Source organism: Phaenicophaeus curvirostris, chromosome 4 (assembly GCF_032191515.1).
Source record: "Phaenicophaeus curvirostris isolate KB17595 chromosome 4, BPBGC_Pcur_1.0, whole genome shotgun sequence".
Classification (NCBI taxonomy): Eukaryota; Metazoa; Chordata; class Aves; order Cuculiformes; family Cuculidae; genus Phaenicophaeus; species Phaenicophaeus curvirostris.
This window is the reverse complement of record NC_091395.1, coordinates 3,217,605-3,241,023: the sequence shown is the minus strand read 5'-3', so window position 1 is coordinate 3,241,023 and position 23,419 is coordinate 3,217,605. Positions and strand designations below refer to the sequence as shown.

The window sequence follows — 23,419 nt, the reverse complement described above, 5'->3', positions numbered from 1 at the left end:
GCCCCGAAGCGTGTCTCCGAGGCTGTGCCTTGCCGGGTCCCGCTGTGGCGGGTGCCTGAGGCCGTCGTGCTCAGAGCGGTGTGGAGCGGGGCAGGGAGCGGGGAGCGTGGTGCCCAAGCCAGCCCCGCCACCAGCCCCGCGCCTGGCCGCAGGCATGTGGGCAGCGAACACACGCCGGGAACTAACCCAGGGCCCTGGTGTTTGCATGCAGTCATTGCATTCAGCAGATCCTGGAGGCTGTGCTGCACTGCCATCAGATGGGTGTAGTCCATCGCGACCTCAAGGTGAGTGCTGCTGCCCCGCCGAGCCCTCCCTGCCGGAGCCGCGCATGCCGCAGCGGAGAGCAGCCAGCCCGAGCCAAACGCAGCTGTGGTCAATGGACATGTAAATGGCATGCTTGTCTTTCCTCCCCTCCTCGTTATTTTTACTTCGCTTCACCTAGGCACAAGAATGAACCGCTAGCATTTCCTGGAGAAAATCTATTCCAGGCCTGCCAATTCCTAGCTGTCCAGAGCCTGCTGGCACCTGTAGTCAGTACCAGGGGCAGCAGGAGCTAATTTTCAAGAGTTTGATGTGTTTGCTGAATACATGATCTTCCTCTCTGACGTCCAGAGTGTTTGGGGCAGGGCATGGGGGGAGCTCTCCGACTCTCATCAGCATAACTTGGAGTGCTTCTGGGAAGCACGTTAGCAGTTGCATGTCATGCATTTTAGTGCCAAAAGGCCAGCTACTGTGAGATTGCTGGCACAAAGACCTCTCTGTCCTTCAGATGATGGTTGGGCTACAGAACGTCTTTGTAAAGCAGGAGTTTCTACAATGTTCTCACTATGATCACCTGAGGAGTTGAGTTCCTTCTGGAGAAACGATAGTGTTGGGATAGAAGCATCGGAAAGAAAATTCTTGTGTTGAAATGAGCATTGCCTCTTTCTTAGCCATGTACCTATCCAACTGGCTGGAGTCATCTGCTGCAGAAATGCTGTCTGCGTTTAAAGTACATCGACATGGAAAGACACAGCTGGAGATCATTGAGAAGCTGAGAGAGACAAAGTCTGTCTGAAAGATGGTAGTGTATGAGCCTTGTGGGTAAAGGAGAAGACTTAGTTTGGGCACCTGGGCTTCAAGATCCTCAAGTTTATTTTGAAATCAAGTGGGAGCGTGCTTTCTGAAATACCAGTTCCTTTACAAAGGTGGAGAAAAAATAGCATGGAGACTGAGGCAGTGAAGCACGGTAATTCCTGCTGGCACAGATGCTTTGCCTCTTGTTTTCCTTTCTGACTGAGTTATGGGGAGCAGGAATTTCTTCTCAGGATAGGAGTTTTCTGGCGGTTATCGTGAGTATTAATGTTGGAGTCAGAACACCAGCATCTTTCTTGCCATCCTCTCCCAAATAAACAACTGTTATTGTCGCACTTTGTAAAGGTCTCCGTTGTTGTCCTTTAAGAACAGAAAGGGTTACACTCTTAAGAGCTTGAAGCACGTGATAGATTTCAGAGATGCACACACAAAATCCTCTACCCGTTTTGCACTCCTGGATTTTCCTGCATCACTGTTGTACAACAGGAGACTGGCAAGTCTATCCAATCCATGAATCTTTTGTGGCCACTGGATAACACGGAACGTGTTTAAATTAAAGGATGTCAATTATGTCCAGCTATTCCAGCGATTCCCCTCCTCACTGTGCATGCAAGACTCTGCTTCTCATATGAAAAGGAGTTGAAAAAAAGATGGCAAGCTGACAGAGTAAGGAATGCTTTCCAGTGCTTTTCCTACATTTGTGCAAAATAATGCATTAAATCCAGTTGTTCCCTGCTTCAAACCATGTGTGGATTTCTTGCTCTGGCAAATCCAGGATGGACTGTAAAAACAGTGTGAGAAAAAAAGTTGCTGCCAAGCCTTAGTACCCAGATTTACTTAAGTGAAAACTGCAGGAAGCAGAAAACAGTCCTTCTTCAGTTGCTACTTCATGGCAAAAGAGTGAAATGAAAGCCTCTGGCGAAATCCCCACAGAACTCTCTGTAGCCAAAAGAAGAGGCTGAGATGCAAGAGAAGAGCTACAGGATGTCCAGAAGATGGTTGTGGCCTGGCAGGGATCCTTCAATTGCAAAACTTGATGGATTTTTTTCCAATGACTTGGACCACAATTTGATGACAAGTTTGGGGGGAGAGAGAGCGATGAGAAGGGGAGATGTTGCTCAATCTCATTTTATTCAACTTTGCTTTTAGCATAATTTAGCAGCAAACAGAGAGTTTTTCAGCGTCTTACGAACTGCAGAAGTGGTTGCTCCTGCTGTCTGTGACCTTTGATATAAGTCAGAATGGTGGTGGATCCTAGATCCAGAAAAATTAACCTGTTACTGGCAATCTGTCTTTAACAGATGGTAAAATGTGTGCTTCCATGTAGGAATTCCACTTCTTGGCAGCCAGCAGCCTTACTGCTTTTGTGAAACTCTGTGATTTTGACCCTCTTGCATTTCCCCCAGAAGGCGAACACACTAGTTATTTTAAAGGAAAAATATACACAGCTTAATTACTTGATCTCTTTTCAAAACCTTTGGAAAAATAAGCCATAAATCATGTTAATGTATTTATAGTTAATTTTAGTAGTAAACACTGCCATGCGACATGCTTGACTGCAGCCAGTCTGCCAGCACACAAGGTAACACTATTGACTCCAGTGTATGAGTCCTGAGTGCCCCTCACTGGGCTGTTAATGTTTTCCAAGTAATTGCAGTCATTCTAAGCTAATACCTGATAATTATGCATCTCATCATCCTGGATTGACAGCTGCATGGTGTTTAAGCGCATAGTCCCACACAATATTGCTCAAACGGCTGTTGTTTCTGGTGTAGGAGTAAAGCAGGAGCTCCACTTCAGCTTCTGTTTAACATACTCACCTGTGATGACAGCATTTCTGCAGACCACTTGGATTGGCAGCGTAAAGACACGTAATGAGATTTAAAAAAAAACCACAGTAATCCCAGAGGAAAAGGAAAAAAAACCAAAAAAAACCCAACAACCAAGAAACCCAGCAGGGGAAACCATGAAACTGCTGTTTTGGATGGAATCACTTGTTGTGAAGTGGTATGTGCTTGGTAGGTTAGCGCTTGTGTTTCAACCAGGAGGGTGAGGCATTTTATTGCCTTTGGCTTGCTGAAGGTCACAACCAAATAGAATCGCCCATTGCTTTAAGAGGTTTACATAGGAAGTGCATTCCAGGAAGTCATTACTGCAAACTTCTCCCATTCCCATAGGAAACCTTCAAGAACCATGTGACTATATGCTGAAGTTGAGGACGAGCAGTGTGACATTGCTTAAATCAGTGTTGAACTGGAAGAAGAGTCCTCGGCTCTTCAGTCAGTGTTTGATGTAATGTAATCAAAGTGGTTACTGATCATTTAAGTGAATATAAAGATTATCTTTCGTTCTGAGAGTCCTTAATCTCAATTTTTAAAAATGTGGAAATAGAACATTCATGAAGTAGCTCTTGATGAAAGATTTTTAATGCTGTCTTTCCCTTGACATCATAGCAGCAAAGGGATGAGTGAGAGAGTGATTTTTGTAAACTGCTGTAAATGTGTTCCTTTACAGTTTCATGAGAGGGGGGAAAAAGCACCTTTGGACTAAAGGGTTTGTCAGGGCCAGTTGTGTTGTTAATTAATATGAGTTTCACAGTGGTTGAGGTCTTAATTAGGCTCAAGCAAATTCTGCTGGATACTTGACAGATGCATTAAAGACGGCCTTTGCTGAAAGCAGCTTATGATCCTGATTGTTTCCAGGCTCAGTACCTGCATGGGATTAACTGTAATCACATAAATAGTCCCTTGGTAACGTATCTGATTGCTGCTGGGTTTCAAATGAAATAGGAGTTTAAGAGTATGCAAGATCCGAGTCCCCAGTGCCAGACTGGATACAGGGAATTCCCCTGTGATAAATCACTAGTAAAACTGCTTCGGGAGGAGTCACAGCAATACCCTTGGAAGTGAGATTTAGTTATTTCTAAATAATGGAGGTAGAAAAGAAAGAAGTGGCAGGAAAATGCTATAGAGGTCACAGTTCTCTGTAGTAATCTGTTGCGTTCTACAGTATTTTGTAAGTTGGGGTTTTTGTAAACAAAAGTTAAGGTTAATAGAATAAAGTTATCTTTGGGCAATTTGCCTTTATATTTGTTAAATGACGTTAAAAGGGTACATTAGGAACGGTAAAACAAACACCATTGTTATGTTCAAATCCTTTAATTGTGCGGGTGAATGGTACCATTTGATTTCAGATATTACCAACAGACCCTAAAAAAAAGCAAAGTGGTAACTTCTGCAAACTTACCTTGTTATTTGTAATAGATTCTCTGCAAGCACAAGTGTGGGCATGCTGGTTCTGCTGAAAGATTTGCAATGAAAATACACCTGCCCTTGAAATGCAAATATAATAATATGGCTGTTATTGTTGAGCTATCATGCAAAAGATATTTATGTTTGACAGTCACAGTTGCCTAATCCCCCACACTGCCTAGGTTAGATAGGTAGTCAAAGAATACACATCTTTTGAGGGGGTTCTGCAGCAATTTTCTAGTATTGAGCTTCTAGGAATCTTTGAGTTGTCCTGTCACACAAATGGGCGTCATAGTTCCATATGACCGGTCTGGCCAATCTCTTGTAGATCTCCCCGCTGTCCTTAGTCTTGCTGTCATGGGATCATTGAGGCTGCTTACAGGCTTGGTAGTTCTTCCAAGTAGGAATGAAAAGTGCAGTTTTTTGCAATTTCATGGAGAAAACACAGGGTTTTTCCTCTTTTTTAATTGCTCTAAGTACTTATTCCTTTCCAGAGTACCATAACTAGAAAAAAAAAAAAAGTAACAACCTGGCTAAAATATATTTACTTATCTATTCATCTCAATTTTTTTCTCTCTCTGAATAAAGCCTGAGAACTTACTTTTAGCTAGCAAATCCAAGGGAGCAGCAGTAAAACTGGCAGACTTTGGATTGGCTATAGAAGTCCAAGGAGAGCAGCAGGCTTGGTTTGGTAAGTAAATTTGGTTTTCTGTTTCTTCACCATTTATTCACCATAGCTGTGAAGCCTTCCAAACCACCCAGCTCTCCCCCACGGTGTGAAACATGCACCTCTGTGACTACTTGATGTGTAGCTTTAAGGGGTACTGTTCGTTGTTCAGTCTCTACACCTGAATACGCTTTATTGCTTTTTCTCCAGGAAGAATGTTGTCTGTAATTTTGCCGAATTAAATAGAGCTCAGCAGCAGACCTTATTTATTTAAAAAAGGAAAAAAAAAAACCCAAAGAAAAAACAGCAAGCAAAAATCCCCCAGCACTTCAAAAGTGACCTGTGGGCGTGTTTCAAAACTCAGAGCTTGCTTAGGCAAGAAGTGACTCTGCCTTATAGCCCCCTCTTCACTAGCAAAGGTAAATCCCCTTATCAAACGACACAAATTAAAGGGGCAAAAGTCTCTTATTATAGCAGAGCTGTGTTCATGCTGGGAATTTTGCCAACACAGAAGTACTGGTACAGGGTACGATGGAGGGAGAGGATTTTTAAATTCATGCCTCTAGTAAATACAGCTTTAAAAATGTCCCTTTTGCATGTAGTCTCAGTGCCAGTGGCATTTCTTGATTCTGAAACTAAGGATTGCTGGTGCCTGGTGTCTCCTAGCTTTTGTCAACCTGTATGTTTGACTTAGGTGCACACAAGCCCTTTCTCCCCTGCTTTCCCCTGTGTATCTAGAGGAAGGAAATATGGGTGTAGAGCCTGGGAGGCAGGTTGCACAGAGAAGTCATGGCTGCCCCCTCTCTGGAGGTGTTCAAGGCCAGGCTGGATGGGACTTGGAGCAACTGATCCAGTGGGAGATGTCCTTGCCCATGACAGGGGTCGGCACTGGATGGGCTTTAAGGTCCCTTTTAACCAAACCATGTTATGATGCTGTGTTTCATCTGGAAGGGATCAAGCATGTGGTTGCCTGGTGGTGATGGTGACAAAGAGGTATAGGTGTGTGGAAGCAAACTCAAGTGCATGTGACCACCAGAAAAGAGCACATTCTGTGCTTGAGACCTCCTCTTTAAATGTGGAAATGGAGGGTGTCTGCCCTCCTGAAGGGGCCAACTGACAGTGTATATTCAGAATTTATACCTGGACTATACCTTAGTGTCCTGTACAATGCTCTACTTCAGGTTATGAGATGAGGATGGGGGAAGTGAGTTAGATATTGTGCACTTCTCTCCAGTTCCATGAAGTATTCCTTTTTTCGTTAATTTAAAGGGGAAAAAAAAAGGAAATTGGTGAAAAAGATTTAATGCTGGTCATTCTAAGTAGTAGGACGTGTACAACTGCGATGCATCTGTCTTGCATGCCATGTTCTTGGAACAGATAGGAAGCACAGGACAAATTTATTGTAAATCCCAGAAGGAAAAAGTACAGAATAAAATATTTATAGCGGCTACCTCGTCTCTCTCCTGGCAGCTAGAATGTGCGATTTAAAACAAAGTGATCGTGAGCTTGCTGTCAACGCTCAGAATAAAAGCACGTTGGATTTTGTGCAGGCAGTGTGTTGAGAGATTTAAGTGTTTGAAATCTAGGATATAACTGCCTGTGGCTGCACAGGCAGAACTGTTGGACATATGTTGGTAGCTTTATAAGCTAGCCTGTTCTTTTAAATCCCGGCCTTTGTATAAATGGATTTCAATAATCCACAAAAGACAGAGGAGATTGCTCTTGCACATTAACAAATCGACTACTACAAAAGGGGAGGAATAGGAATAAGACAGAACACAGGTGATCTGTTGCGGTGACAAAAACATAAGGTAGACAGGAAGCATCCCAATTAAAAATCAGCAGAATGAACTTGACTGCAGGGATATTTTGTCTAGGTAATGACATTTGTCTGGATGCAGATGAGGCACAGGAGGCTGAAAGTATTGCACTTTAGTTTTTGATCCTTGGGTTCTTGTGAAGCGCTTGATTTAAGACTTGTGGCATCGTGAGGACTGCTATGCTGAGCTTGATAGAAAGGAGACTGCACAGAGTATCTTCAGAATGTGTATGTGAGGAAGAGCTAAGCTGGCTGGAAAGCAGTAGGAAGAGAGGAGTCTAATGTAGTTCTTATTTTAATTTGTGGTATTCGATAAGACTAGTGGGTTCTGTACCTTTTCCAGAACTTCCTCTGCAGAACCTTTCCTAGCGGTTCGAGTGCCTTCCTTCATCTTTGTGGCTGCTATAACATGACAAACCATGAACTCTGATGTGCTCAATATTTTGGACTTTTTCTTACTTCCTTCCAGATCTTTCTGCTTTCCATTGGGTTCTGCAGCACTTAGTGACCCCTGGTGTGCTCTGATTCTAATTATAGCTCTGTATCAGTATGGTGTTCTCTTCCCCCACCTCCTCCCCTCCCCTTTTTCCCCTTCGTTTGGGGTGTAGTCCTCTGGTGCAATGGTCACTTTTCTACTTAAAGCCATTGCTATGCCTCAGCAGGGAACTGGCTGGGGCTTTGTGTGTTTGGATACAACAGAACACTTTCCTGATTTGCGTGTTTGTAAAACAATCCTGTTCCTTGCCTGCTCATAGATAGTGTCACAGGTTTTAGTTGGAACCCCAGGCCAGACGGGCTCTGCTGACTCACCCAGGCAGGTGACTCATTGCCCCGGGCTGCAGTTTTTACTCACTGCGAGCTAGAGTTAGTCCTGGTTGCATCTCAAGTCCAGCCTGCAATTAGGACTTAGATGTGCACCACTGAAGTCATTTGAGTAGCTTCACTGGATTAATTTGGTAGTTACGTTAAATTTAGAATCATCGAATCACTGAGGTTGGAGAATACCTCTAAGCTCATCCAGTCCAACCATCAGCCCACCGCCACCATGTCTGATAAACCATGTCCTGCAGTGCCACTGCTGCACGTTTTTTGAACCCCTCCAGGAAAGGAGACTCCACCACTTCCCTGGGTAGCGTATCATACGATGATAGGAGTGCAAGATGATGCAGTCTATTCTAGACACTTTGCAGTCCCAGTTTCCAGCTTTGCAAGTTGTTTTAAAGTAATTACTACTAGTGGTGATAGTTTTCTGAGAAGTACACATTCATACTGGGATTCCTCTGACCAGTTATACAGGTACCTGATAAATAACAAGTAACAATTTCACTGTGTTTTTTCTTTTTCGCTGAAAAAAAAAATAGTTAGCTAAGTACTATCTTTATTTTTACTTTAAAGTTTATTTTTAAGTGATTGATAGTAATGTTTGTGAAGCTATGTTAAGTTTGAAAGGCAAGACAACTTTACTTCCCTTTTTAAATGAAGAAAAATATTATTGTAGAGCACTACAGCCAGGAAGAGATATAAAACATCACTCTGTTTACAGCTACTGGGCATATATATTTTTCAGCTTCTCAAAGAAGCTTACGATGTGTTTCCTGTGAGATAGTACTCTTTTAACTATTCATAGCTTTCCTATCAGGAGACTGCAAAAAACAAGCTTATTTTTCATGAAAATATTTTAGCTATGTTCTCGATAGAATATGCAGAATGTGTTCCTTCGTTTCCTCCTCCCACTCCAAAATGATTGCCAGTTGCAGGGCAAAGGCTCTCTTCTTCTGTAGCTGCGCCCTTTATTCTTTATCACCATCCCTCGTAAGTTTTGTGGAATCCAGTGTGGTATTTCAGAAATGATATGTGTTCCTTCATGAAAGCCACCAAATTGTTACCTTTCCAGAATGCCCAAGCATTTCTTTGAGGCAAAAATGCTTGAAAGAACAGACATGCTAATGGAAATGGTACTGAATGTTCTTAGCCATTAAGCTTTTATCATTTAGAGTGTCGTACAAAAAGTTTACATTGTACCTACATTTTGTATTTCTCCTAGGAGGAAGCAGCAGGGCTGGTAATGAAAAAAGAATGAAGAATATATAAATTTTAAAGGCTAAATTACTAGGTTCAAAATAAAGTGATTGGTAGTTGATGGCTTGGGAAATACTGTCTGGGTCTTGTGAGCTGAGATGAGGATCACTTGATTTTTACTGAGCACATACAGCTTTTGAGAACAGTTGTCTTGCCTTTTGACAGGCTTTGCTGGTACTCCGGGATACCTTTCTCCAGAGGTGTTACGGAAAGATCCTTATGGAAAACCTGTGGATATGTGGGCATGCGGTAAGAAATTATTCTGAAAGACAATGTTCAGTCCACCATAAAGTGTTTTGAGAGAGAGAAAGATGAAGTCCAGAATACATTCTATTCTCTATCAGATAGTATATATTTAATAATATTCAATATTGATTTTTAGAAAGGGTTGTTGGATTTTTATTATTCTACCAGCTTCGTATTTTTAAAAAATAATTTGTGAAGGTGTGTAATCATGGCATTCCTGGCCATGTCTGCACAAGACACTTTAACAGAGAGTATCTAAAGAAAAGCTGCAGGCACAGGATGCCTAACTAGTTAGAAACAGTTCATACAGTGAGTTTAGATTTGGTTCACAAGCAGCCCAAAATCTGATTTGACTACTAGACCTTTCTGATACTAGAACTGTGGTTTTAAATTGTGAAACTAAGTGTTTTGTGGACTGGAGTGTAGTGCATTTACTTTATCCTCCAGTTCTTTAAATAGTAGTTCAAAGTACTGGCAAGTGGCAGCTACCTAGCTTAGAGCAACTGGCAAGTTCCTTATTTTCCTTCTGCCCACACTTATTTGGTTGTATTGATGAAAGCACTTTTCTTTAGTTATAGTGAATCATCTCTGTAAGGCTGACAGGTGGACTTCTCAAGTTCCTGTTGACCATGTACCTATACAAATACATTGAGTTGCCTGAGTTTTCTTTGCATGAGATCAGTTAAAAAACAATCTTACAGACGCCAGTACATGATAAAACCAGAACTAAAAAATGCATTTTCCTAGAACATCTGTGATCACTGAAAATTGTTTCTCCAGCTAGCAAGAGCTTCCCAGTGTTCCTGATCGGAAGTTGTGTCAGATACTCATTATCTTATGAACCTTAAATTTAATATTATATCCAGTATTAATGGGCAGTATTTTTCAGTAGCTGGGATAATACTATGGAGCCATTTGTTTTACCTGTTTGTAAGGCACAAAATGGATTTCTGGGGTATGATTTTTGGAATCCCTTAGTATTTCTGTGACTTTTCTGCAGGTGTCATTCTATATATCCTCCTGGTGGGATATCCTCCTTTCTGGGATGAAGACCAGCACAGGCTTTACCAACAGATCAAGGCTGGTGCTTATGATGTACATACCATACTCTATCTATTCAATTATTTATAATTGTATCTGTATATGGGAGTTTTCTGGTGTGGAAAGTTTAATTAGAATTATTTCTTATAATAATTTAACTTTATAATTTTTAAGCTCCTACTTGAATCCTGTCCTGGTCAGCAAAGACTGAACAGGGAGTTGTTTTGCAATGTTTTTTTAGTGAAAAGAAACTTGCAGTCTGTCAAGTTTTCTTCCCAGTAAACAAGTAATCCTACAGTAACACACAGGGTGGGACTGGGGAATTTTCATCCTAGAGGGCAAGAAATGAAGTGCAGTGAACCCTGCACCTGCATTGCATGTACGTAGCACATACTTGTGATGCGCTGTGCCTAGGTTATATCAAATTCCTGTCATCTAAGAATAAATGTTTTTAATGGTGGAAAACGCAAAATCCTCAAGGTTAAGGCCTGTTCACAAAAGCAGTTTAAGATGGGGCATTTTCTTCATTCTGTTGGCATTTGAGCAGATGCTTCAAGCACATGTATAAATATTTTGCTGAGCAGGGAGGTGTTAAATTCATAACTAGTTTCGTCTATATATCATAGCTATACGGTTAGCAACAAGATTTACGTTGAAAGAAAGCTAAAAGAAGTTAGAATGATAACACCTAATATTTTTGTTTTTATTAAAAGAGAAACTAGGACTGTTTTAAATGCTGTTTGACCCCCCCATGCTTCTCAGATGGCTGGGTTTTGTTATTCTGTCTGCTGTCGTAATTTTTGATTGGCATCATGTTATTGTAAAAACAGAAGTGCTGTGCATTTGAACCAAATAAATAAAAGGTCAAAATAGCGAAGGAGAAGAACATTATTTATAAAACTGGCTAATTCAAACTTGATGGCAAACTGCATTTTTCCCTATTAAACGTTACAGAACTATTATCAATAGAAATCTGTGGGTAAAATTGCGCAAAGATTGTACAAGGTAATGCACACACACACACACACACGTTTTTTCTTAGTTTCCCTCACCAGAGTGGGATACAGTGACCCCTGAAGCAAAAGACCTTATCAATAAAATGCTTACCATCAACCCAGCAAAACGTATCACAGCATCAGAAGCATTAAAGCATCCATGGATCTGCGTAAGTAATTTCCACAGGTTTAACAGGAAAATGTGGCAGACAAACCAGCTTATGGTTTACTTCAGTACATAGTGAAGGTATTTAGAGGGCAGATTTTCTCTTTATTCGTGCAGCTATGTGACTGGAGGAGTGTAGACTTGTAATTATGGAGGTACAGTCATTAGTATCGTACAGTGAGGTTTCAGCCTGGGATAAGGTTTTTGCAGAAATTAACTTCTTTGCCTGGACTTTGTGATCCAGAAGATCACTGCCAGAATTAGACCATTATTTTAAAATCTCAGAGAAACAAATATACCAGAAAGTAACTTTGAATTAGGTAATTTCTTCGTTTCCCTGTAGCCATTATGATAAGCACGCAATGTAAAGACAGGAAATTAAGAGACTTGGATCTGCAGGTAGCAGAGGCTGCCTGTCTGTTACTGGATCCAGGAATACTTTCCAATTCTCAGTACATTCTACACTCTGACTTTACAGATGCTCTGGGCTGATACTCCGAAAGTCACAGTGGAACAAGTAGCTTGTTCCCAACTCTTTATTCATTCCAGTAGGCTGCATTATCTTGCCTTTTAAATTGTGATTGAAGTAAAGCTGAGTTATAGAGAAAGTGCAGGTAGAGCTGAATTTTCTGTGAAGTATTTCCTGATACTAAGGACAGGTTTCCTTCTTAGTTTAAAATTTATTTTCCAAAGTCATAATAGGGTGTATTATTTTGATTATGTTTACGCTATGTAACCCAAGTTCTAAGAGTTTGGTTTTTTATTAGTCCCTCCTTGTTCCAAGAGGACTTTACACGTGGAAAAGGCTGAGTAAAATGAGAGCTTGGTTTTCTTGATGTGGAAATTTCCCAGATGTATAGAAACCCGCCTGACAGACAGGGTAGAAATTAAAGGCCTAAGTTTTGGACCATGTTGGTTGTAATATGTACATTGTAGAGTAAATAAAATGCCAGATGTTCTGCTGGGTGCATTAAAAGGATTCTTTTCTTCTTCTCTTAGCAACGTTCTACTGTTGCCTCTATGATGCACAGACAAGAGACTGTAGATTGCTTGAAGAAATTCAATGCAAGAAGAAAACTAAAGGTAAGAATGAAAACTTCTGCAAGGACGAGTTGCTAGTTTTGGAGAGGGAAAAGATTGTTGGCATATGTTCCATGTCTAAGCAAATTTTTTTCTTGAATATTATGCTTAAATTAACTGTTTGATAGATGATTGACTTTTGGCATGTGGATCTTAAACTCTTCATGAAAGTGAATAAAATATAGCATAATTTTGTTGGATTCAAAGTAATAACAGTCATCTCCATTTATATACATCAAAATATTTTGTTGAAAGAAAATCCTGAAAGTTATTCTTTTAGATTATCCTTTGGTTTTCTGTTTAGCAGGCAGGATAACTTTGTAGATGTGGACTTAGTGTCTTGCAATTGTATATTACATATTACTTAGCATCTTATATATTAGCATATTACAAATAAACTCTTCTTCTTACCTCAAAAAGAATCTAAGCACATTAGTGAATTCAGTTTCATATTCAGCAAGGTATTCTGCTGATAATTACAGTGCCCTTGAGTACTCACGGTTTGTGCATTACATAGTCACAACTGGTAAATATTTGGAATATCGAAATTGCTAATAGGTGTGTAGTTAATATTAAATTACAATTTGTGTGCTCATGGCATCACGTTTGATAGGTAATGCACAGACAATCCATTCTTTCAAGGTCAGTTTAGTAATTGGTGTCATTTACGCGTGTTTTCCTTTTTGTTGTGTCATGTTCATGTTCAGAATTATACACAAGTGTGATGCTAATTTGAGAACATGTGTGTGTACACAGGGGGCCATTTTGACAACTATGCTGGCTACCAGAAATTTCTCAGGTATGTTCATTGAGTTCTGGATTGATATGGTCTTTATGTTTTGATGTCTGTGATGATCAAGCTATAATTAGGATTCATTAGTACAGAAAGTTGTTTGATATTCAGGAGCATCTAAATATTGGAAGTTGTTTCCTTTGCAGAAGCAAACAAGAATTTAAACTGTTTGGGCCAAATGGAATCTCTTGTAGGTGACAATTAGTGTAATTTTTCAGTAGAAACTGAGTTCCTTCTGTTCGCTATTTTAATGTTATGTGTCAGAAGACAGACAGCACATTCCTGTCTGTTCTGATGAAGGAAAATAATTCCTGTAGCTCCAAGAGCACAATTATGACCAAACGACATTTGAAAACTTATTTTTATATACTTGAAATGTCATTCCAGGATTCTGTTGCATCCCGTAGTTAAAAAAAAATACACATTCAGTCTTTGTTGCTTTGCTAAGGAGTAAGAAACATAGTAAAACAAGTCCTTTTCCTTCTCTTCTATTGCATGACTTGATATAACAGATGTTTCCTCCTTATGAAATAATTTTGTACTGATAGCTCTGGAGATAAAGCTCTTTGTACCAGCCAAAAAAAAAAGGCTAAAATAAATTTGATGTTAGTAGTTAGAATTGTCCTCGGTATTAGTATTCCTAAAATTCCAATGCTGTGTGGAAATTTTCATTTCAAGTGCATAGTGAAAAAGATCACCAAATTTAAAAATCAGTAGTTTTACATATCCTTCTGCCCTGTGATGTAACTGTTGGAGTGTAACATAAATTAAGTTAACTGACAAAAACATGATAGTGCTTTGGGCATGTTTGGAATAATAATAAGCACTGATTCATCCAAAATAAATTACATAATCGTGAACAGCTTGTTCAATTTGCATAGTACTTGATATAAAATTTCTTTCTTAGTTAAGCACGTATGTTTAGTACACACCTATAACACAGACAACAACGTTTATGTAAATTACCTTGGGTTAATGCTTAATGAATTGCCAGTAGCTGCCAATTAATTTTAAAGGTGGCGGTGATGTAGTCTGCATATTTTGTAAAAGTGAATTACTATTAAATATCAAACAAATACATCATTTCTCATCACTTTGATAACTACCACTGTCTGTATAAGTAAGGGTCAGTTTCAACTTTCATGAACAAAAAAAATGCTGAAGTAATTTTAAAATAGTATTTTGGCATGAAAAGCAGAACGGGGTTTTGGCTTTGTTTTAGGTTTTTTTATCACCTATCATCTCTGTTTTGTACCATAATTACCTATATTTTTCCTTGATGACCTTTTATTTTCTCAAGTTGTTTACTCATTGTATTTCATTGCAGAGCATGCTTTTGAAGGTCATTTGTCCATAACGATGTGGTTATAAAAGTGTTTTATTTTCCTTTTTCTTTCTTCCTTTTATGTGGAATGTGTAATTCTTGTGAGGTAAGACCCTCAGCACGTGAAAGGAACATCTTTTTTATCTTCTGAATCAAAATTGCTGTTTGTCCTAAATCACTTTTATTTCTACACATTCTCACAACACCATTTCTTTCCAGTCTGCTTTCTGCCCTATTAGCACTGCCTTAGGTTTTATTTATGGCTGTTGCTTGTAGTTGCAAGAAATCTTTCATTGTGGGCTTAATTTAGAATATGCTAATCGCTTTGCTACTGCAAATTCTTCAAATATTTAATTTGTATGCAGTATCTGTGCTTAAAGAAAGATGCATTGAAATATTATTAAAAATAATTCCAAGCTAAACTGCACAAGGGAGGTTGAATATCCTGTAACATAAAATACTGTGTAGTAATCCACACTAGGCACATTTTGAAGGAGATGCTGGCAACACCTTGCACACAATACTGCTAGCTATTGCTTTTGGTGCCCTCATTTTACTCGCTTTCATTTAATCCTTTACATATAACATGTAATGTTTGTTAAGCATTAAAAGAACTCAGAAGCTTTATGCACACATTTAGCAGAAGGACCTAGTTTGTTATGAGCAGCAGCCTCTGAGAGTTACTTTGTTTTCTCATATTTTTGTAAGGGCTAAAGGTATAAACACAGTGTTTGTGGTGGTGTAAAATCTAAGGGCATCTTGTGTCACGTCCTGTAAGCACATATTGCCAGTTTCGAAAATAGATGTCAAACAATTTCTTCTCAATAATAATTTGCATGTTCCTGTAAATAAAAACATGCAATGGTCTTATTGCATAATACGGGCAAATTTATTTTTGTTCATTTTAGTTGTGAATCATGGCCCTTGTGATTTTTAATGGCAGTGTTGGCTGATGTCCATGATTAATAAACTGCATTTGGAGGGCAGATATAGTAATGAAATTATAAACATTAACCTGGCTTCACTTTCCAGTTTTAAACAACACAATAATGGGCATTAGTTATTTTGGTAGTTTCTGATGGGATCCTACACGTTTTGTGCTCTAAACTGGAGCTAAATGAGCACTTAATGCAGATGTAGCTGGTAAATAAGCCACCAATACAAAACTTCAAGTGTAAACCAAACACCAAATAACTCAATGTCCTCAGTTAGCTTGAGCAGCCTGAGGCTTGCGAGGTCCAGTTGGTTTTGGCTTGTTTTGTTTTTAAAAAAAGAATGCCAGCCCTGATAGGAGCTCTGTGTCAGGACCGTCTCCCTTTGACGATGCCAGACTGTTAGGTGCAGCATTTCCCTTTCCAAAAGGCTTCCCACTTCTAAGCAAAACAGTGTATATAGAACAGCACTTTCTTACAATCTAAGCCGTGATACACTTCTGGTAGGCAAGTTAGGTTATAAACAAGAAGAAAACCAAAAAGCACCAGACTTCTCTTGTAATTTATTATTCTTCAAAACTTGGGCAGTGAGCCATGAAGCATTTACACTTTGGCAAAGAGTTTGTTTGAACTTGGTAGGTCACCCAGTGTAGATTCCTGCTGTAAATGTTCTCAGGTGCAGAGCTACGGTACGTTTGTTAGCACAGTGGCCATCCACACTCAGTAATTAGGAGTGATTTGGCCCCGTTCTTGGTGCCAGTTTTAAGTGGTGGAGTTTAAAGCCTAACACATTGTGGCAAGTGAAGTCTTCCCCAACATCCCCAAACAAAGTTTGCTGTTTGTTATTATTAGCTCCTTCTAAACCCGTCTTCACTAGCAGATTGTCCGTTAGTTGCAACTTCCCTAACCTTCCACACAAGGTGACTGACGGTGGGAAATCCCCCAAGGACCATTGGTCAGAGGTGCATTTTTTGAAAACCTAGTTTACTTAAGATACCAGTGGGCTCTACAAACATCTGGTCATAGTCCCTGCCATCAGAATAGTGCTTTTTATAGTCATGTCAAACTTCCCTACCAACAATTGTAAACACATTGCAGTTGAAAAATCGAGTATATCCCAAGCTGCTGCTTTTACACTCACCATGCTTCCGTTACCTCTGTGCCACCCAAGGACTCTCTCCTTGTATAGATCTGATTAAGCCACAGGATTAATCAGTGGGAATAGGGATCTATCATAGAATGCTTTGGGTTGGAAGGAACCTTCTTAAGTATTTGTCGTTTCTTAAATATTTCATTTCCTATGCTCAGAGCAACAAAAGGAGGAAATAAAAGCTGAAAATGTGTCTGCAGCTGGGAGGCAGTGGGGCTTTTGCTATGCAGCTGGTTGACCTCAGAGGTAACTGAAATTGTTTGTCTCCTTTTACAGCAGCCAAGAGTTTACTGAAAAAGCCAGATGGAGTTAAGGTAGGTTAAACACGTGCTTTAAAATACATTTTATTCGTCACCACCCCTCTGTGACCTCTGCCAGTTTTTAGAATTGATTATTGTTATTTCTTCCTTTATAGAGTTTGTTAGTAAGTGCTTCTAACCATATATTTGCGGTGATTAAAGTTAATAGATGAAGTTTAAAAAATGGAATAAAAGAAATATTTGGAAAACAAGCATTTTAATAAGCAGAAACTACTGGAGAAAATGCTTTTCTTGCTGTTTTAATGAAGGATGACTATGTAATTAAAGACTTGCTATGATTAGCTTATAAATGTAAATAATGGTTTAGTGGTGGGCATGTTGGCTTTTAAAGTATCAGTGTTTATCTGCAGCTCTGTTGCCTCCAAGTTTCCCCTTCACTTTTCATTAGTTTCCATGGAAGACCAAAAGTTCACTGGTAGGTTTGGCTCCACATGAGGTGTGTTCTGCCAGATGTACTTGCTATATTTGGCAGAACTTGAGGGGTTTACTATCTCAACAAATCAGCTCATCCTGACTAATAGACCTTGCTAAGAAGGGAACATTTTGGCAGCTTTCATACATGATTTAGAACTCCTGTTCTCATGTCACCAGATCCTGCAGGAGGAGAGATGCTTCACAAATGAGCATTCTGGATAAAATATTTTGAAAAACAGCCAGAAAATATATATATATATATATATATATCACTCAGCAATGAAAAATGTTTTATTTCTTTTCTTAGAGAACTCCTGAAGACTAAAATAAGTGCCGCAAGCTTTTGTTATATGATTCAAAAGATATTCTCCCGTGCTATGTGTGTTTATTCAGAAGTGTGTCTTTGACCTGAACTTTCATTTCCTATTTAATCTTAACTCTTTAACAAAACATTCTGTAATTAAATACTAGGCTTATAGTAGGTTTGTTGCTGTTCTCCCTCATATACACATTTTTTCTATCAAAAAAATCCTGAGACTGACTTAAAATGAAGTGAGCACGCTGTCATTTCAGTGCTTCTCGCTGCCAAGTAGTAGATATCATAGTTACACGGAGAAGCACACATTCAGTATTATTTTGTCATTCCTGTGGAAAACGCTGAATGTCTTTCATTGTGGAATATGTCAGTGTTATGTATTTTATCTGACCAACTTTTCCTTTATAAATATCATTCCTCCTACAGGTCTCCAATAGTATTGGTTATATCTCAATTTTTATTATAATATTTGAAGTAATTGTTGCCAAAATTTTGCCTAAATTACACTTGTTGGGATTTGATACTTAAGTTTTTAGCACATTTTGTGTCTGCTGTTTGTCTGCATGTTCATGTGGAGCAAAGGGAGTAAATTTACATCTGGGCAAATCTTACTTTTGTCATTCTGTTATTGAGATGCTATATACTCCACAGCATTTTTCCACTCGTTCCTACAGCTTAAGCTGTCTTTTTCTTAAAAACAAACAAACAAAAAGCCAGAACAGCAATATACTGTACTCCATGCATTGATGCTTCAAATCCAACCAGTCACATTCTCTTCTTTTCCTTTCTCTCTGACTGGTCAATTCAGAAAAGGAAGTCCAGTTCGAGTGTTCAGATGATGGTGAGGATCTTTATCGACAGATTATTTTCCTCCTGTGAAACGTTCACACTTAGAATCAGATGCATTTAGTTTTGTTACCATACTGTGAGACGCTGCAAGACTTTTAAGTACAACCTTGTGAATTTTAAGCCTGCAGTTGCTATTTGCCATCCACAGTGAATTGTTCTGCAGTTCTTTCAAGCAAGTTGTTGTTTCTTTTTAAACCTGGGGACATACGAAAACAAAAAAGTAGATGTAACATTGGCCAATGCAGCTGTCCTTAGTAAATAAAAATAGTAACAAAGTAGTGCTCTTATAACAGCCGCCTATTAATTTTTAAACCCTCCTTATTAAAAGCTAATAGTATTAATATCATAAAATGTAACACGAACCACATTGCACAGTGAAATAGTGCCGCTTTAATTGAGCCATACTAAATGTTCAGGAGTTAAAAACCAATTTCACAGCTTTTCCTTACTGCAGTTTCCTAGCTAACACCCTTCACAGCTCAGGGCTTTGTCACACCGTGTCCCAGCTGACAGTCAGTCTCAGTAACAACATTTCCTCCTCAGCCTACCCTGCAGCCTTGCATTCATTTGGCTTCTATGATCCCACACGGCAGCTTAGTTTATTCCTGTTCGTTGTGGTTTTGAATCTTACTTTTGATGTTTGTGATGATCAGCTGCGATGTCCGGGCCAGCTTCCGTTACTGCTGCTGGTAGGGAGAAGGCAAAAATCCCTCATCCACACCTTTCACGGGATGTACAGCTCTCCTTGAAAAGCAAAACTGCTGGTCAGGCGTAGTTACACAGGTGAATAGTCTGTTCTTTTGGCACATGCAGAATTTCAGTGACAGAGGATCAGCCATAGCAGCGTCCAGAAAGTTATGGTGGGGAGGTTTCTCGTATCCCAGACATGAAGTGTGCTTTAGCTTTTTGTTACAGAAGTACCACGGGAGAGTATAAGTCCCAAGATATGGCTTTTGTTTCTTAAAATATTTTTGTAATATATTGAAAAAAAGACCAATAATGATTCTACAGCTGTGCCCGGCTGATAGGAGTGTTTGTCTGTATGTCCTGCTCTGCTGTCAGACCTAAGAGAGGGGCTTCTATCTTTTAGTGTAAAAGTTTTCCTTCTTCTTAACAAATAGGACATTACCAGTTAAGCCTAACTCAACTTCAGAATAACTGTTTTGTATGGAAATCTTTTACCTTTTTGAAATAATTTCCTTTTGCTGTTAAAAAATATCTGCAAAATATCCCATTTATGTTCATATATTAATAAAAGCCCACTTACACGTTCTGTGAGAGAGGCTTATTGCTGTTTTCTCTAAGTTTCAAAGGGTTTTACCAAGTTCTGTTTACACAGAAGAGACAACTTCATTTTGAATTATATGATCTGCTTTTACTAATGAATGCTGTGTTCTTAAGACCTTGCTAAGAAGTTTGGGGTGTCTTTCCTGCAGTTTTCAGTAGTAGCTGTAATGGATATTGTTTATTTTGATAGGACTTTCACCAAGGGAGTATGGACCCAAGCCTGCTCTCCTTACTCAGGCAAAATTGGAATTGAAATTTGATTAACCCGTTTTCATTATGTATTCAGTAACAAGTGTTCATTTGGCGCATAACTTTATTTTATGTATTGAGCTAATACTGAATAGGACTGTATGAAATCTGGTGAAGTCCTCATTTCTTTCCTTGTGTTTTTGCTTTATGATTGTTTGCCTTTTGCTGGGGCCTTCTTATTCATAGGCTTTTGATGACTACACCATCAAAAAAAAAGCAAACTTGTAGTAATACAACTTGATATGTGATTTTTTTTTCATATTTTGGAAGATTAAGAATGCTGTCAAGCAGTGTTGTATGTGTTTTCACTATTCCACAATTCTCCTTTGATTTACTGAAGTGGGTTTTTTGAATAGTTTTGCCCTGAGTATGGAGTTTAGGTCTTGCCCATAAATCGTCCCATAAATACCAATGCAAATTAGTTGAAATATAAAATATTTGCTAGTGCTTATGTCTCCCCACAAATTACTTTATGCTCAAAGGTATTTATTCATTCCCTGTCTTGAATTCAGGCAAGACTTCTGGCTGTAATTGTGAATAGATGAATAAAATTTATTTGATAATAACTAGGCTAAGTTGGGGCATAAACTAAGCACCTGAGACTCAGTCATCACTAATATTGTTTCTTCCCCCCCCCGCTGTAGAGCACTGAGGAATTTGATTTTAAATCAAACTATTTTTATTCTATATGGTAGAGTAATTCCTAACACAAATATTTCTAAGTAACTTTTTGTGTTGAAATAATGTTCGCTGACATTAACTAATGAGATTGCTTTATCTTCTTCAAAACGAGTTAAATGTTGGTTAAGATAAGGAAATTCGTAGTCTGTAATTAATTAATGCAAATCCTGTTGACATTTCCATAATCTAATCATATCCTATGTGAGATTCAGGCTCAGTTCCTGCAGTCAACATGTCAGCTGCCACACCTCTACCAATAATATAACAATCAAAAACTGCCAAAGGCATGAAGTTCCCTGAATTTCCCCCGTGGCGCTGACTTCTGAAGGCTGGAACTGACCAAAGCCTTGGCACAGACAGAACTTAACTGGTAGCCTGCACACTGAGAAGCTGAATTCTTCACCTCATACTGCAGAGTTGTCAGAAAGGTTAAATTAGAAGTCACATGTTTCATAGGCATCCCAGTTGGGCCCACTGTTCTGGGATTTCTTCTTCCTTTATACCTTTTATGTTACTTGGCATATCATCATTTTCTAATGGGTTTAGAAAGGCTTCTCTTTTAGAAGAAAAAATGCCAAATTTTGTCCCCCCCCAAATGCTAGAGTTTGTTTCTTTAAATGTAGAAGTTAAGTATATTTTTTTTTCAAAATTTGGTTAATGAAACAATTCTGGACATTTCTCCTTTGTTTTATGCATTTATTATCAAGTGCTGTGACTAGAAGATTCAGCAGAACGTTTATTGGTTTGGATCAAAGTCGTTCCAAACAATATACATCTATACACCTAGCTGTGCATGCTGCTTTTTACGTGTTAAAATTACATACATGACCAAAATGTACGTAAAATTTTTTTTCCTAATTATTTTAAAGGAAAAAAATGACATTTTTTCAACCTAGTTTTACTATACTTTAATCTCGCTTCTTAGTGCATGTAAAAAGTGGCTCAGTACGTTATTTTTAACATTTCTGTTCTTTTCATACCATGGTATTTATGAAAGCTGAATCTTAAAAATGGATTTAAAGAATCAGATATTTTAAAACTTATGCTAAACAGCTTAATTTGAACTAAAATTTTGTATACGTAAAAGCCAGAAGTCCTGTAAACTGAAGTGATCTGCTAAGCAGAAGAATTAACATAATGACCTACATGTAAAATTAAGTAGGTATGTACTGATTTAGGGGGTAAGACTACAGGCAGTACAGTGCGAAACCTTCCAGTTTCTGGTTATGGTACCAGAATTGAAAGGCTCGTGCACAGTTACTGCAGGGCTCTTCAGAATGCAGAAAATCACAGCCGCCAATTATTTTTGTCTAAATTAAAACAAAAACAAACAAACAAAGAAGCTAAAAGAACACCAGTTTCTAGCATCTGTTGTGTTCAGTCAGATCTTTAATCAGTTATATTTGTTCAAATCAGTTCCCAGGAGCCAGTAGAACAAATCTATAAATTGCTGGAGAGCTGGGAACAATCAAATGTTAGTTGTGGTAGTGATAAGTAATGAGAAATAAAGAACAACTGGATGCCCTTATTTAGTACTGTTGCATGTCAAGAAAAGGAATGGCTGTTTAGGACTTTCTTCAAACCCATATTAATTCTTTATTCTTCTCGTGTGTGATTAGCGGCTCCTAAAGGCTCTCTGTTCTTTTAAGTGTCACAGCTGACGTTATCTATACCTTATATAGACCTGTGCATAGTGCATCTGCAACCCGTAGCTAGCTGTCCGGAGGAGCTGCTGCTAGCTACCAGCTCTATTGTTAGTATTCTTTCAAGTTCATAAGATCATCTTTCTGTGATTCTTTATTTCCATATCTATATCTGTATAGAGATATCTATATCTGTATAGAGATGTTCTATACAGAGCGATATAGATACGGTGTCGACCGCGAGTTCTAAGGCCTGTCTGTTTCTGTTTTCTGCATACCTACAGATAAACAACAAAACCAACGTGGTAACCAGCCCCAAGGAAAATATTCCTACCCCGGCGCTGGTATACCTGGAATCTTCCTTCTCATGCTATCTCGAAGTTTTTGACTGTCTTCTGTTTGTTCTTCCTCTTTTTTTCCTTTTTTTTTTGCGTTTTCTTGCATTTACTCTGTTTGCTTTCTAAAAAACAGGTTTTGGAAAAAAACTTTTTGTTTGACGTATGCCTTTTCTTTTTGTGAGGAAGTCCAATAGAGCGTGTTTATTTATAGAAAATGTTAATGGAAGCTGGATGCAGTAGAGTCATAGCATTTGTAACCATAGTGGAATTTTGTGCATGTTGTGCCAGAAAGTGAGTAGAATGCTCTTCGTGTTGCTTTTGGCTCTTTGCCTGATGACTGTTTCCATCTTTTTAACGCTAACGTTTTGCACAAACAAAAATACCAAAAAAGCGCTGTTATTGTCTATGCTTTGTCTTAGTGTAAGTATCGATACAGAGGAGAGCTAACAGGATTATTGCTGGGCAACCATAACATAGACCTTATTCAGATTTCCATTCCATATTTCCTAAAGCTCAGCAGGACTTTGCAAGTCTTCACTGGGATCGAGAGGCTTCTAGTGCGAAACATTTTTGCTTGTTTCTCTTGCATTTAAATCTGCAGAAGGACTTACTCATTAATGAGCTTTGCTGGGAACATATTCCTAATCGCCAGAGCTCTTCGTTAATACTTCTATTGCAGTATTGCCTTTATTAGTAGCTGCTGTT

General features: G+C 38.8%; 1 protein-coding gene across 27 annotated transcripts in view; it reads left to right on the top strand.

Moving 5' to 3' along the window:
* The window catches only part of CAMK2D (calcium/calmodulin dependent protein kinase II delta), a 135,686-nt gene that overhangs the window by 85,854 nt on the left and 26,413 nt on the right, over positions 1-23,419 (top strand). For 3 of the 27 annotated variants that reach the window (XM_069855143.1, XM_069855134.1, XM_069855145.1), the window contains exons 6-14: positions 212-284; positions 4,914-5,016; positions 9,056-9,139; positions 10,137-10,231; positions 11,220-11,342; positions 12,338-12,421; positions 13,175-13,217; positions 16,894-16,931; positions 18,476-18,508. In XM_069855143.1, coding sequence (XP_069711244.1) covers positions 212-284; positions 4,914-5,016; positions 9,056-9,139; positions 10,137-10,231; positions 11,220-11,342; positions 12,338-12,421; positions 13,175-13,217; positions 16,894-16,931; positions 18,476-18,508 — 676 coding nt within the window. Of the gene's footprint in view, positions 1-211; positions 285-4,913; positions 5,017-9,055; positions 9,140-10,136; positions 10,232-11,219; positions 11,343-12,337; positions 12,422-13,174; positions 13,218-16,893; positions 16,932-18,475; positions 18,509-22,660; positions 22,721-23,419 lie in introns of all 27 variants that reach the window. The other 24 variants (XM_069855126.1, XM_069855122.1, XM_069855127.1 and 21 more) reach the window with 14 other exon arrangements.